Source organism: Dipodomys merriami, unplaced genomic scaffold, assembly GCF_024711535.1.
Source record: "Dipodomys merriami isolate MVZ:Mamm:240054 unplaced genomic scaffold, mDipMer1.0.p SCAF_94, whole genome shotgun sequence".
Classification (NCBI taxonomy): Eukaryota; Metazoa; Chordata; class Mammalia; order Rodentia; family Heteromyidae; genus Dipodomys; species Dipodomys merriami.
The window spans coordinates 3,061,167-3,075,476 of record NW_027206557.1 but is presented as its reverse complement, the minus strand read 5'-3'; the positions used below and the strand labels follow the sequence as shown (position 1 = coordinate 3,075,476).

Below are 14,310 nucleotides of genomic sequence, written 5' to 3'. Positions count from 1 at the left end.
GGTGGCTGAGGACTTCCCATGGCTGGCTGTGGCAGTCAAGTGAACCCCCTGGTCATTTCACATGCATAAGGCCACCAGGACCCCCCAAATCTACCCTGAGTCTCAGGACAGGGACATCTATTTATTCTAGGCTGTCTTCCAAGTTCCTAGGAAGTACCAAAGCTGGCTTTTAATTGCAGGACTCTATTTGTGTCCTGCAATTTGCCTCTATTTGCCTCTCATATGATTTAGGGTCCTTTTCCTAACCAGCATTTGTGGTGTCAGGTGGGGATGAGGCAGAATTTGGGGTTGCTGAGTGCATACAATTGTCAGAAGTCACTGCATGTGAGTCACTGTGAGATGTTTCTTCAATGAACAAGAGCACGGGGTGGGGTGGGGGGCAGATGTGGAGGGGGTGTGACCCTCTCCCCTAGTGCTTTTCCTCTGGGAGAGGGAAGGAGGTGTGAACCCCTGCTGTTCCTGGAGGAGCTTTGGGGCTCCCAGGAAGTGTTTTTGTCTCCTAGCAAAATCCAGGAATCAAAGTGATCTTTACTACCCAATCTGCATTTACCTGTCTCTGCTGATTCAGCTATGGAGATGAGGAATCAGTCTCTCACCAGTGATTCCATGGAGTTTTAACTTTTTGCTTTGAGGATTGTGACTCTCTAAGCATAATTCCATATCCACACCAAGAAGACACCTGCAGATATCAATATTAGATGGGGCATTTCCACACCAGCACAGCTCCTGATCTTGTATAAAACATGCCAAGTGGAGCGTGCGCACACACACACACACACACACACACACACACACACACAGTTCTAGATGTGAATCTCCAGGCCATCTGGTTAGAATAACTCTTGTGCTGGACTGCAATTGCAAGCTATTTGTCATGACTCTGGGATCCTATCATGGAGTTAACCAGCTCTCAGGCTTCTCATTTAGCAGAGAGTTCCTATATTTGAGATCTTGTGTCCTTTCCCATTAATCAGATCCCAAATCACATCTTCGCACCCTGTCTGTCCCGAGAGCTTGAGCTGTGTGTCTGAGGACCCCCCCTTTCGCAGATATACTGGGGCATCTTTCTCCAAGGCTGCAGTTGTGTCTGCTGAACGTGTAAGGCCTCACCATGGAAGGACAGAAGCTCTGCTTATGAGGACATTCACCCAGCCCTCCTGGGGTAGCAAAATTGGTGCCCACCTTGGTTTGTGGAATCTGTTCAAAGCAAAATCACAGCTAATAGTTTCAGGCAGAGCTGGCCAGGCTGAGTGGACCCTGTGGTTGCCTTTGGTGCGAGCACTGTCAATGGTATGAAACATTTAAGTAGAGCGTATGTCTTTGATTTGAATCGTGACCATGACTAGGGTATGTTTTCAGAAAAGCTGCAAGCATAAAGCTTGGAGTCATGACATAGCTGGTGTTGGTACCAACATGACTGTGATGAGAACGGGGGGGGGGGGGCGAGGGAAGGAGGGGGAGGCGTTTGCTGGGCTTGGAGCCAGAGAGCCTGGTCTGTTCTCAAAGGCCCAGCTCCTGCAGTTCTCAGCCCTGTTGGGGCAGAGGATGCTCAGGATGCTCTTCTTGGAGCCGCCTCAGCCCTGGCAGGCTGCTTCCACAATCACTGGGGAACCAGCCCCTCTCCCATCTTTGTGAAGAACTCTAGGGGGCCTTTGAATTTGTAGTTCCAGGAGGAGACTGCTGTCTGTCAGCTTCAGGAGAAGTAAATAAAGTCAGCCTCCTGGGGCACTGGTTTACCACTGAGTAGACTCTAAAACCAACAAAACACAAAAACCTGGGGTTGGGTTGAGTGGGGGGGAAATGAAGAGAAGAGGGAGTGACAAGAAAGGGGAGAAGAGGAGAAGAGAAGAAAAAGGATGGGAGGAAAAGAAGCTCCTACCTTACCCTGACAACCAGTAAATGAAAAACAGAACACCACCCCTGGCAGCCTGAAACCCTGGTACCTGTGGATTGACAAGATTGACACCTCTCCTCTTCTTATCAGCATCTTAAAGAAAAACAGCCTAAAGTTCAGGGGTCCCCTTGTTCCTGTTCTGTTGCAGTAATAAAGTGGTAACAGCTCCACCTGAGGGGACTCAGATAATGATCCTTCAGCCTCACCTGTGATCTTCACTTCCTCACTCCCTGCCCAGTTCTCACCCGAGGCCAGCGTACTAGACAACCTTCCCATGACTGCCTCGAAATGAACCTTGCTCTGCCTTCACCATGTCTCTCTCTCTTTCTCTTTTGGCGGTTGTGGGGCTTTGAACTCAGGGTCTGGGCTCTGACCCTGAGTTTTTTTTGCTTAAGGCTAGTGCTCTACCACTTTAAGCCACAGTTCCACTTCCGGTTTTCTGGTGGTTTGTTGTAAGGTAACTCACCCAGAAGCCACATTTTGGAAAGTTGGAATATTGGAGTCTTTATTATACAGTCAGCAGGTGCAGGCAGTCTGCAGCCCCCAAATACACTTAAGATGGTTAGGAAACGGCCTAGAGAGAAAGAAAGAACAAAAACAATACCAACTCTCCGATGGAGAGCTGAATTAGAATGCCATGATGACTGGAGACCAGCCAGGAGACAGGACACAGGACATGATCTTGGAGACATATGGTATGGTGTAATGGCAGCTGTGCTGGTCCAGGTCTAAATAGGGTTGCAGCAGGGGGCAGGTCGACAGGAAATTCCCAGTCCGAGGCACTGGATTGACAGGCTCAGTAACCTATCAGCCAAGTGCCCGCCTCTGTCTCCAGGGGTCTGGGCATACCCATCATAGTGATTGGTGAGGGCTTTTCCTTCCCCCAGCTGGAAGACAAGATGCCAGACCATACCATCCACCATGTGGCCAATAGGACCCTGGCCAGAACTGACCTCCTTACTTCAGTTAACTGGAGATAAGAGTCTCACAGTTAGTTATTCAGCAGTTCACAGAGGCATCAGTTATGGAAGGAGGTAGCATGTGCTCACACACATGGCAGGCTTGTGTGTGTGTGTGTGTGTGTGTGTGTGTGTGTGTGTGTGTGTGTGTGTGTGTGTGTGTGTATTTATGGCTACAAAGCTGTGTTGTGTTGGGAAGTCAGCTGTCCTGTTTGGGGAGTGGTTTGGGCAGTATCAGAATTTAAACTCAGGGCTTTATGCTCGATAGGCAGGTGCTCTACCTCTTGATTCACACACTTCCAGAATGTTTTGCTCTGGTTAGTTTTGAGATACGGTTTTGTCACCAGACACAGGTGAAGATTTGTGAAGTTTCCCTCTAAAAGTACATTTAGGGTCCTTAACTTTGATCACAGAACAAGAATTTCTGGACAAGTCATAATTTGTAGGAAATGTGGCGGAGTAAGTAAGCAGGCAAACTGACAAAAAGGCAAGCAGAAAGGCAGAAAGGGGGCACACTAAGTGTGGGAGACATAGCTCTTTGGCATGGGGTATTTCTATGATGAAGGCAGGGGGTCTGACGCCAAAGGTATGCAAAGTTAGTGTTTTATCTTTGCTCTAATCACTCCTGCTGTTACACTTTCTGAGTTTTGGGCATTTCTTCCAGGTAAGAATGCATCCTGCCATCAAAAAGATGCTTGCCCTTGAGATAAGGAAGGTGTCCTGTTGTCTCTCTTAGAAGCAAAGATAATGATTCTAAATACCTTGTTTCTGAGTTGCCTTCACCAGGCCTCATTTTTCTCTAATTTATCCTGCCTCTGTTTTACTTTCTTTCCTTCTCCCTGGGCTGGTTTGGATTTCAGTCCTCCTATTTATGCTTCTTGTTATAGCTGGGGTAATGGGGGCTTGCCACCACACCCAGATTTCTTTGTTGAGATGGGGTTTCATAAACTTTTTTGCCTGGGGAGGTGAGCCTTGAACCCTGATATTCCTGACTTTGTCTACTGTGTAGCTGGGACAAGAGGCGCCGGCCATAGCACCCAGCTTTGTATTGGTTGAGATAGAGCCGTGAGAACTTGCTTCCTGGGCTAGGGCCTCTAAACTGTGAGCCACGCTCAGCAGGTAGGATTGCAGGCAGGAGCCATTAGCCCTGTGCCTGAGTGGCTGTTTCCTTATCTGTCTAGCCGAGCTCATAATAATTATTTACCTGAAGGAATTAAGAATGGCAGCTGCAGTATGCACTAGAGAAGCAGCTCCTGTGAAATCTCAGATCATGGTCAGATTTGGTGGCATGCTGGTTGGGTCGATGCACACGGCCCTCATCTCCTCAGACACACTGTGCACATGGCCCTGTGTCCCCCTTTCCCCCTCCTCACGCATCGAACTTGGATTTCCTCTGAGACATTTTTACAGCTGACCTCACAGAATAAAAGCCAAAGATGTGGAGGAGGCCCTGGCCACATTCATTAGCATAAGTGCTAATGTGACACAGCTGTCCCCCGGCTGTCAAACCCGAACGTGGTGTCTCTCTTTGGCATGGTGAATGTTATTTTTTTCTCTTACTGAGCTGATTCAGTGCTCAGCTTTGCCATTATTTGAATTGGAACTTTAGATTCCTGCATTTTAATGCACTCTTCTATGAAGGATTGTTGGGCAGCCATGAGAAAATATTTTTGTTCTCACAATGTAGTCCTGGCCCAGGTAGCCAAAATGGGCAAACTATGATTTCCACAAATATTATCATTTTCTGGAGCGTGTACTGAAAGGAAACCTGAGCATGGAGCTGGAGAAAGTGTTTCTTTCCACATTGAGTTCTCTGGCAAAGCTGGCTTCTAGAGAAGAGGCTTTTGAAATCCTCTCCTGTCTCAAAAGTATCCAGGCTCAGAAGTTCTGTGCTGATGGCGCTGCCTCTGAGAGAGAGAGAGAGAGAGAGAGAGAGAGAGAGAGAGAGAGAGAGAGAGAGAGAGAGAGAGAGAGAGAGAGCGCGAGAGAGAGAGAGCGCGAGAGAGCGAGAGCGAGAGCGAGAGCGCAGTCTGCTCCCTGGGATGAATGAAGGCAGGATCTGAAGAGAAAGCTGCAGTCCCTCCAGATCCTGGTTAGCCTGGTTAGGATTGGGGTGATTCTGTTTGAAGTGCATTCTGAATGTCTCCAGTCTTTCTCTTTCTTCTTTTTTGTTTCTTTGCCCAGAATAAAGAAGTGACCTGTAAGAGAGAAAAGTGCCCAGTGCTGGCCCGAGACTGTGCCCTGGCCGTGAAGCAGAGGGGTGCCTGCTGTGAGCACTGCAAAGGTGGGCAATGCTGGGTGGGCGATGGCGGGCAGGTGACAGCGTGGCTGCCTCTGCCCTGAGCCCTTGTCTCAGGTGACTTCATTCCATCTTCTTTCACTTTTCTATGTTGCTCAGTTTCTGGATGGGGTACAAATGCATTAGGAAGAAGGGGTGTGTGTGTGTGTGTGTGTGTGTGTGTGTGTGTGTGTGTGTGTGTATGTGTGTGTGTGTGTGTGTGTGAGAGAGAGAGAGAGAGAGAGAGAGAGAGAGAGAGAGAGAGAGAGAGAGAGAGAGAGAGAGAGAGAGAGAGAGAGAGGAAGCGAGCGAGAGTGCTGTTGGGGATGGGGACTCCCCTGGGCATGGCTGAAAGAACAGTGATCATGAGCACATTTGGGTGTTTTTTTCCAAGACAAAGTGTAAACACGATGCCCATACACACGTGTACATACATACACACATGCATTCACATACAAGTTCCAGCCCTTAGTTTTTCCAGGCTCCATGCTGGCCCTGCCTTCTTCTGCCAGATGAGTGTATAAACCCAGTTTTTTTTTTGTCATTTTGGTCCCTATAAAAGTTTCCCTTCCTTCCAAATGAAACCTCACTTCCTCTGCTTGTCTTTGAAGCAGCTCTAACCGCCTTCCTCCAGCACCGCTGCCCAGGGTTCTCCAGTGCTCATGCTCTGTCTAGGACGTGCTGTTCCCGACTCACCAGCACCTGGCCCTCACCCAGGCTTTCTTCCCTTCCCATCCTGGCCAAGGCCACAGCCAAGGCCACCAGTGCCCATGGCCCCAGTCTTCATTCTGTCTGCTCGGCCCCCTTGGTTGTTCCATTCTGGTCACTGAAAGCCAAGCCTGGGGTCTGAAGTGTCTGGTGTGCCTACAGATGGAAACTATCATTTGGGGGTGCCCTCAGGCCGTGCCAGGGCAGGAGTGTGGGACATGAACTCGGGGTTCATGCCGCTAAGTCAGACCCAGCAATCCTGGCTAGAGAATTATTCCTCCCGATTCATGGCCGCTGGGAAGTGCGGAGAATGGGACTTTATTTGGAACTAAGACTTTGCAGACATAATCAGTTACGAAGAGGTGGTACTGGCCAGGGTGACTCCAAATGCAGGATGACTGGTGTTTCTGCGAGAAGAGGAGGAGACGGAAGAGGACCTGGGCCTGGGGACCAGCGAGGCAGAGGTTCACATCAGGAGGCTCGAGAGGCCCCACTACACACAGATGGAGCACTGTACCCCAACACCCTTGATGTGGGACTTTCACTTACCAGGATGAATGACGATACATTCTTTAAAAAAAATAGTTTTGTTTTTTTTTTTCCCCTGACGCTACTGGGATATGAACCTAGGGCCTCATGCTTGTTAGGAAGTCGCTACTTCTTGAGATACACACCCAACCTTTTGTATTTTCATTATTTTTCTAATAGGGCCTTGCTTGGCCCCGATCACAATCCTCCTATTTATGCTTCCTGCATAGCTAGGATGACAGGTATGTACCACTGTACTCAGCTTTTTAATGGTTGAGATGAATGTCTTATGAATTTTTTTGTCCAGGTTGATCTCAAACCATAATTCTCCCTAGGAAGATTCTACTCACAGGTAGCCTGAGAGCTAGGAGTAAAGTGCCCGGCTTCCTTACTATTTTTAATTAACACATCATATCTATATATTTTTATGGCATACATAGTGATATTTCTTTACAGGTCTACAATGTCTAATGAACAGATCAGGGTAATTAGCATATTGGTCTAATAAAACATTTTTTAGATGTCTGTATTGAGAATATTCAACATCCTTCTTTTGAAGTTTTGAAATACACAATAAATTAATATAAACTAGAGTCCCCATACAGTGCTACAAAATACCAGAACTTAATCTTTTTGTCGAACACCAGCCTGGTTTTATTTTCCTGTCACCCGACCCTTCTTAGTTTAGATAATCCTTTGCCATCCACTTCCATTTCTGTTGTCCTAAGCCTCTGTGTGCGGTAATGTACATGGCAGCCACAGGAGGCGCTGTTACTCACCATGTCAGCTGGAGGTGACCTGGGTGTGTACTCCACCCATCCCTCACCTGTCAGATGAAGGTAATAACTGTGGGAGGGAGGGAACTGATGGGAGACTGTATGCACAGAACTGAGCACCATGTCTCTGTGGTAAGGACTCAGTGTCCTGTCTCTGTGGTGAGGACTCAGCACCATGTCTGTCTGTGTCTGTGTGTGGACGTTGGAGTCCTAGGTAATAGGAGTAGAATTGGTGCCATCTACACACAGGACAGGCATTTGGTTTGTCCCCTATGTTCATATGGAAACCGTGTATGAAACATGTGACCTGTTCTTCCTGTCCAGCTTCTTTCTTGTTCCTTTATCTTCCATGGGAAAGAAAGAGAAACATATTTCCTGAGCCTTTTTTTTTTTTTTTTGCCAGTTCTGGGGCTTGAACTCAGGCCTGGGCACTGTCCCTGAGTCTCATTGTGCTCAACACTAGCACTCTACCACTTGAGCCACAGTGCCACTTCCAGCCTTTTCTGTTTATGTGGTACTGAGGAATTGAACTTCATGCATGCTAAGCAAGCCCTCTAACACTAAGCCACATTACCAGTCCTATCCTGAGCATTCTTTTGGGGTGTAACATGATTAGACTTTTTGAACTAAACTAGACCAAGGACGGACTAGAGGCTCCAGTATCCTGAGAGCTCTTCTTGACAGTGAAAATCTCAAGGTGTAGTGTGTGTGTGTGTGTGTGTGTGTGTGTGTGTGTGTGTGTGTGTGTGTGTGTGTGTGTGTGCATGTGTGCACTTGCATGTGTGCACATGTGCGCATTTTCAAAGGCCATAGTTACATTTGCTCATAAGTGCTGGAGACTCCCAGTATTTGTTTTGTGTATATTTTTTTCTGATTAAAATAGGAGTGTATGCTTATAGGAACAACTTTGAAGAATAGTCTAAACTCATTACACATCTCACCAAGCAGAAGTTAAAAAAGAATTGGTATTTGCTAATGTCATTCACATTAAAGTCATTACTATTTGGCATATTTAGTTTTATATTTTTCCCATGCAACATATTTACATGACTGATATCTTACTGCTTATATTGTACTATTTTATTTTCTTCAGTTTGAGATCAGGGCACCATATCTCCATTTATTTGGGTGTATTGCTCTTAAAAGGGACAGAAGTTAAGTTGTGATAAAGTTCAAGCATTTCTTAGGCATTTTAAGCATCTTGGTTCTACCGTTGGCTTTAGCCATGGTAAAGATAAAGACAAGAAGCTGGAGCCAAAGACCTTGAATGATAAAAAGAACAGAGACTAAAAGAGAGCTCAGGATGCACACGGAATATTCCATAGATCTTGGAAGATAACTTGGAGGCTAGGCTAGCTTTGATTTCCCAAGGAGATCTGGTCAACCTCTTCACACTCTTTAGTGCCCTCTGTCTACACAGGGAAATACAACAATTGGTTGTTAGTGTGTGGTAGGAATTCCAAGCCTGAAGTGGCAACAATTTCCTCCAACAAGCTTCTATACACTCCTGTGCACTCCTATTATACTCTGATGCACTCCTATACATGTCTATACACTCCTATACACTTTATATGTACTTCTATATGCCTGTGAAATCCTATACCTTCCTTATGCATTTGTATATGCTGCTATGAACATCTAGATGCTCATATGCACTTCCTGTACACCCCTATGCACTTCTGTCTACTCCTGTGCACTCCTATATACTCCTATGCACTACTTCCTTTTCTTCTTTAATGAGAATGATTCAGAGATGAAACCTGTTATTACAGAAGTTTGTTGATAGACTTTAGTTTAGAATCAAGTGCTGTCTAGGCAACATTGTCTCAGGGCAGACAAATTTTATCAGATTAAATTATTTAGGATATATAACCCATACGTAAAATACAATATGCAGTGGATTTTTACTAGCAGAGAAATAGACCAGCTAACCTGGTAACTGCTGAGTAGATGGACTGAAGCCTTTTGCACAGAGGCTCTGTCCAATGTGGCTTGGAAAGCTGTTCCCCAGACAGAATCTCAGGCCCTTTGCCTGCCCTGGAGGACACATGAAGATGTGGATCCCTCAGACTTTCTGGAGGTAGAAGGTTACCAGAAAGGCTAGGGGAGAGCCTTCTTGTCCTCAGTGGGCAAAGAAGTGATAGTCTTGTTAACAAGATGGAGCAATAGACCGGGCTTGCTGGTGGAGTGACCCTCAGGCATCTGGTCCTGGTTTTTGTCACTTGTTTAAGTGCAGTGGACCATGGGTCAATCACCAGGATCATTCTCTGCTTCAGGATAAAAGCTGGCAGTGTTCAGAGGTGCTTCCTTACTACTCTGTAGTTTGAGAGACCCCCATCACTGCTCCCTTGTTTAGTGCCTTTCCAAGGTCACAGAGCTCCTGACAGATGGAGACAGATGAGGTCGTGCCCAGGTTTACAGGTACAAATGCTGTATCAGAAGCTCCGGGCCTGGGTCCCTGAGTCCACATGTTCAAGTCTCCACTGAGACCTTAAGACAGCCTGAGACTGGAGATGCTTTGCCCCCAGATGAAGGGAGGGCAGGAAGAGGGGGTCGGCTTCTTGATGGAGAAATGAGACCCTCTGCTTTGTGAGGCTGGCATCTGTCCAGTCAGCATGCCCCCAGGGTGGGAAATCAATTTGTGCTTTGTAGCCTAAAGCCCAGGGCTTTTCTCTGACCATTTGCTCTCTTCCTGTTCTGTAAAGTTCACATGGTTAGAATGATGACATAAGAAAGAAAGCCAGACAGCCCATAATGGCCAAGAAAATCAAAGTCAGATGTTGACATGCTGATGAATGTCTATCAGAAGTCTTTCAGCTGTTTTATTGTGGGGAACACATGGAAGCAGGCGTATTTGAACCCCCCAAATTGGTCAACTATTTCCCATTTGTGTTGGGACAATGTTTTCCTTTCTAACTTCTCTCACATCCCCTTTCCTTTTCTTAGTATAATTGTATTTAATTTTAGCTTTGATTAGATGACTACTACATTAATACATTATCCTACTAAAATACTGGAGCAGGAAAGGGGGAAAAAAGTCCTTTTGACCATAAAAAAAATAAAACCCACTCTACTAAGAAATAGCAACTGTTATCAATTAATTGTGTCTTTCCTAACCCTTTTGTACCTTATTACACATATATGTAATTTTTCATGTATGTTTTCATTTGTACAGAAGTGGAAGAAGACAGTACTATTCTTTCATAGTTTGCTTTTGAGAAATCTTAACAACAATATCACAGAGGAATTTCATGTTGTTTGAAACTGCTGTAGCATTGAATAAATGTTTAGGTTTTTGGTTTTGCCAGGCTTCAGGGAGCCAACTTGCCAAGTCCAGGGTCTCTTCCAGAAGGACAGAGGCCTGGGGGCTGGGGGGGCGCTGGGGGCAGGGCTCCTTTGTGATGGATATTTGTAATGGGGTCTGTAGAAGATGGATGTGTCCTTGGGGTGCTTGTAAGCCCTTTATCCTCAGAGGATGGGGTGAGGAGGGAGACTTAGTGATATACATACTCGCTGTCTTTTCCTTAAAAATTTGCCATCATCTATCCTCAGACTCATCCATCTGGGCCACCCCCACATTCTCATTTGGCCCCCCACTTCTCCCTGCTTCCCCCGCACCATGTTAGGTGGGAGAAATGCTCTGAGCTCCTCTTGAAAGTCTCCCTGAGTGTCTTTACTGAGGGTCAGTGCTGCCCACTGCTGGCTTGAAGCCCAGCCAGAGAGAGGCTAGTGAGTTCAGACCTGCATGCTGCTTTTCACAGATTCCGGTCTGGTGTTGCAGTGCTGTGGCCACAGGATGAAGCTAGAAGCCGAGAGGAGTGTTCTCCCCACTGTGTCTGAGAATCCTCGTTCAGTGACAGATGCCACATCACTTATATGCAACATATATGCATTTGGAGCTTTTTCTTTTTTCTTTTCTCTTCTTTTTCTGGTCACTTGTAGGGCTTGAACTCTGGGCCTGGGTGCTGTCCCTGAGCTCTTCAGCTCAAGGCTAGCACCCTATTACTTGAGCCACAGTGCCACTTCCGGCCTTTTCTGTTTATGTGGTGCTGAGGAATCAAACCCAGGGCTTCATGCATGTAAGGCAAGCACTCTACCACTGAGCCACCTTCCCAGCCCCCATTTGAAACTTTTGAAAGGACTCAGAATAATTTTTTTTTTAAAAATTTTTGGGCAGTATTGGGGCTTGAACTCAGGGCCTGGGTGCTGTCCCTTAGTTTTTTGTTTTTTTTTTTTGGTTCTTTTTCCATTCAGGGCTGGTACTCTTGTGCCACATTTATATGTCTGGTTGTTTTCTGGTTAATTGGAGGTAATAGTCTTACATGCTTTTCTCCCTGGGTTTGGCTTTGAACTATGGTCTTCAGATCTCAGCCTCCTGAGCAGCTAAGATTACAGGCATGAGCTATTGGCAGTTGGCTTTTAGTTTTTGTTAGATACTTCCCCTAGGAAAAGTTGGACCAGAAGGGGGAAAATGATCTCCTCCTTCTCCCTGGGCCAGTCTCTCTGGCTCTTAAATTTGGGCCATTGAGTTTCCTTGAATTATTCTGCTTCTCCCTCTATTTTATTATATGTATATAATATAATATAATATATATATATATATATATATTATATCCATCATGTATCCAGGCCTCTTCTGTAATTAAGGTGTGTAGTTTATCTAGAATTATGTGGGCCCTCTTTTCATTCCATTAAGTAAAGATGGAAGTTCATTTTTTCTTCCTGAGTCTTTAAGAGTCATTGTCATTGTTTGAAACCAGACTCTAGTCAGGATCACAGTGCCTCCATGTTATGGCAGCAGAAAACTATGAATTTGTAGATGTAGATTACCTTCTGTGTTCCCCAAAGCATTGTTTGTACCTTCCGTGTTCCCCAAAGCATTATGCCTGTACCTATTGGGTTCCCTGAAGCATTATGTTTGTACCTTGTGTGTTCCCTGAGCATTGCCTTGAGCCTCCAAAGACTTATCTCACTCCAGAACTTTGAACACTGAACACCAACCACACCATAAGTATCTGAATTTGCATGGATGCCCTATGGGTTGTGAGGTGTGAGCTTTATCCCATGAGTTTTCTTCATGGAACCAACAGTTTTCCCAGATGGCTGGATGCTGGTTTGATGGTTTATGTGTATTCACTTTGTCCTCACAATTGTGTGCTAATTACTACCTTGGTGATTTTATACAGGAGGAAACTAAGAGCCAGGGAAGTAAAACCCTTCAGTGTCAGGTGATCAAGAAAATCAAGAGAGGATGTTCTTGTCTCCAAAGAGCTGACTGTACTTGGAGAGTCAGTGACTAGTGGAGAAGGTGTCCAAGGCTCAGTGCCATGGTGGGCAGGAAGAGAGGAGAGGGACTGGTCTGGAATGGGAAGTGTGCCTGGAGGTTTTCCAGAAGAGGCAACACAGTCTTTGTGGATAGGTAAGAGGTAGTTGCATCCACACAGGATTGAGCTGGGAAAAGCTACCAGGTGAAAGTCATGGTTCATACAGAGGCACAAAACAGTTCTTAGACATTGCCCATTGTCCCCAGAGCACCTGTGGAATGTGATAAAATACCAAGTCCTAAGCTTTCCTGCAGATGCACTGACTTAATACAGTGTATTAGGTTCTTGTTTGCTTGGTGATTATTTGGGGCAGGGGAAAGGGGGTCAGATAATAAAGTAACACAACCCTATCCTGACTTACCTTTCTATTTATTTTCCTCTGCTGCTACCAAAGAGGAAGTGATAGAGTGAAGCTACTCAAGGACAGAAAGATGGCTACTTGCATTTTTAGAAAGGATGTGTGTGTGTGTGTGTGTGTGTGTGTGTGTGTGTGTGTGTGTGTATCTGTGTGTGTGTGTCTGTGTCTGTATCTGCATGTGCTTTAATCAGATTGCTCATAGGTTCCATTTATTCATTAATTCATCAAGTAGTTCCTGACTCACGGGCCAGGTGTTCATGGGACAGTGCTATTCACGAAATTATTCTCATGTGAAGCCAGAATGTTCTCTAAAGCAAAAACATAAGTAAATGACAACTACGTCTTCTCAGGCAAGTCTTCCAGTGAACTTTTGAGGTTATTCTTATGCTAATAATGGTCATAAAGTTTTATCCAAATGGCCTAATAACTGGGCAAAAGATTAATCTAATTTGAAAAACTCAGTATTGTTTGACGAAAACAAATGAGGTCATGGGGAGTCAGGCAGAGGGCTTTGGCAGCCTTTCTGTGTTTATTTGGACTGGAAATCATTCTTTAATTTGGGGTTCTTTCATGAACAATAATGCATCTGTTATGTGACTCCATGTTTGCTGTTAGTGGCTCACAAATGCAGAAGGTGTGTTTCAAGATTTATCAGTCAAATTCCATCTTCTTCGTTAGTGTGAAATATTAATTGTCTACAATACTTTGATGAAAGATAGCAAACACACTTTCCTTTGTCAAACACTTTCTTGCCCCACAGACTTCTATTGTCTTTCATTCTGCTTCTTTGGGCTTTGTCTTAGTTCACCATGGACTGTGATTCTGTGGATCTTAATAGTTTTAACCTTTTTGTTTTTTGACTTTTGTTTATTTTTGATAGTATTGAGGTTTGAACTCAGGGTCTCAGGCTTGCTAGGCTGGTACTCTACCATTTGAGCCATGCCTCCAGCCCTTTTGGCTTTGTTTGTCAGGTAAGGTCTCATATTTCTGCTTAGGGCTAGCTTTGGACAGTGGTCATCATACTAGGAGGCCTAGGTAGCTGGGATTATAAATGCTTGCACCCATACACTGCTTTGACTTTTTACCTAAGCTAGCCTCCAACTGAGAGCCTCCTAATCTCTGCTTCTCAAGTAGATGAGATTACAGGTATGAACCCCCACATTCAGCCAGGGTTTTAACTTTTATATTTGGTTTAAAAAATATCTACAATATCTTACATAAAAGGGAACAGAAGAGGAAGATCATTTTTGCACACTTATTTCCAAAATCAGGCCAATCATCTGAGCTTCTGATGAAGTAAGAATTAGACACATGCCTGTGGAGTTTTAAGGGAAGTTCCCCATCCATAAAGACCAATTTCTGACCAGAGTTAGAGAGGAGGATGGGTAAGGACAGTAGGTTGAGCGCTATTAATTACAGGCAGCCATTCATGGAGGACCAGATCGGGAATAGGTATCTTATCTCAGTGCTGCTTTGGGAATGACC

At 45.3% G+C, this 14,310-nt stretch overlaps 1 protein-coding gene across 1 annotated transcript in view; it reads left to right on the top strand.

The window, feature by feature from the left end:
* Positions 1 to 14,310, top strand: part of Bmper (BMP binding endothelial regulator) — a 223,551-nt gene that overhangs the window by 28,814 nt on the left and 180,427 nt on the right. Inside the window, exon 3 of the mRNA XM_070014280.1 lies at positions 5,038 to 5,137. Coding sequence (XP_069870381.1) covers positions 5,038 to 5,137 — 100 coding nt within the window. The remainder of the gene's footprint in view (positions 1 to 5,037; positions 5,138 to 14,310) is intronic.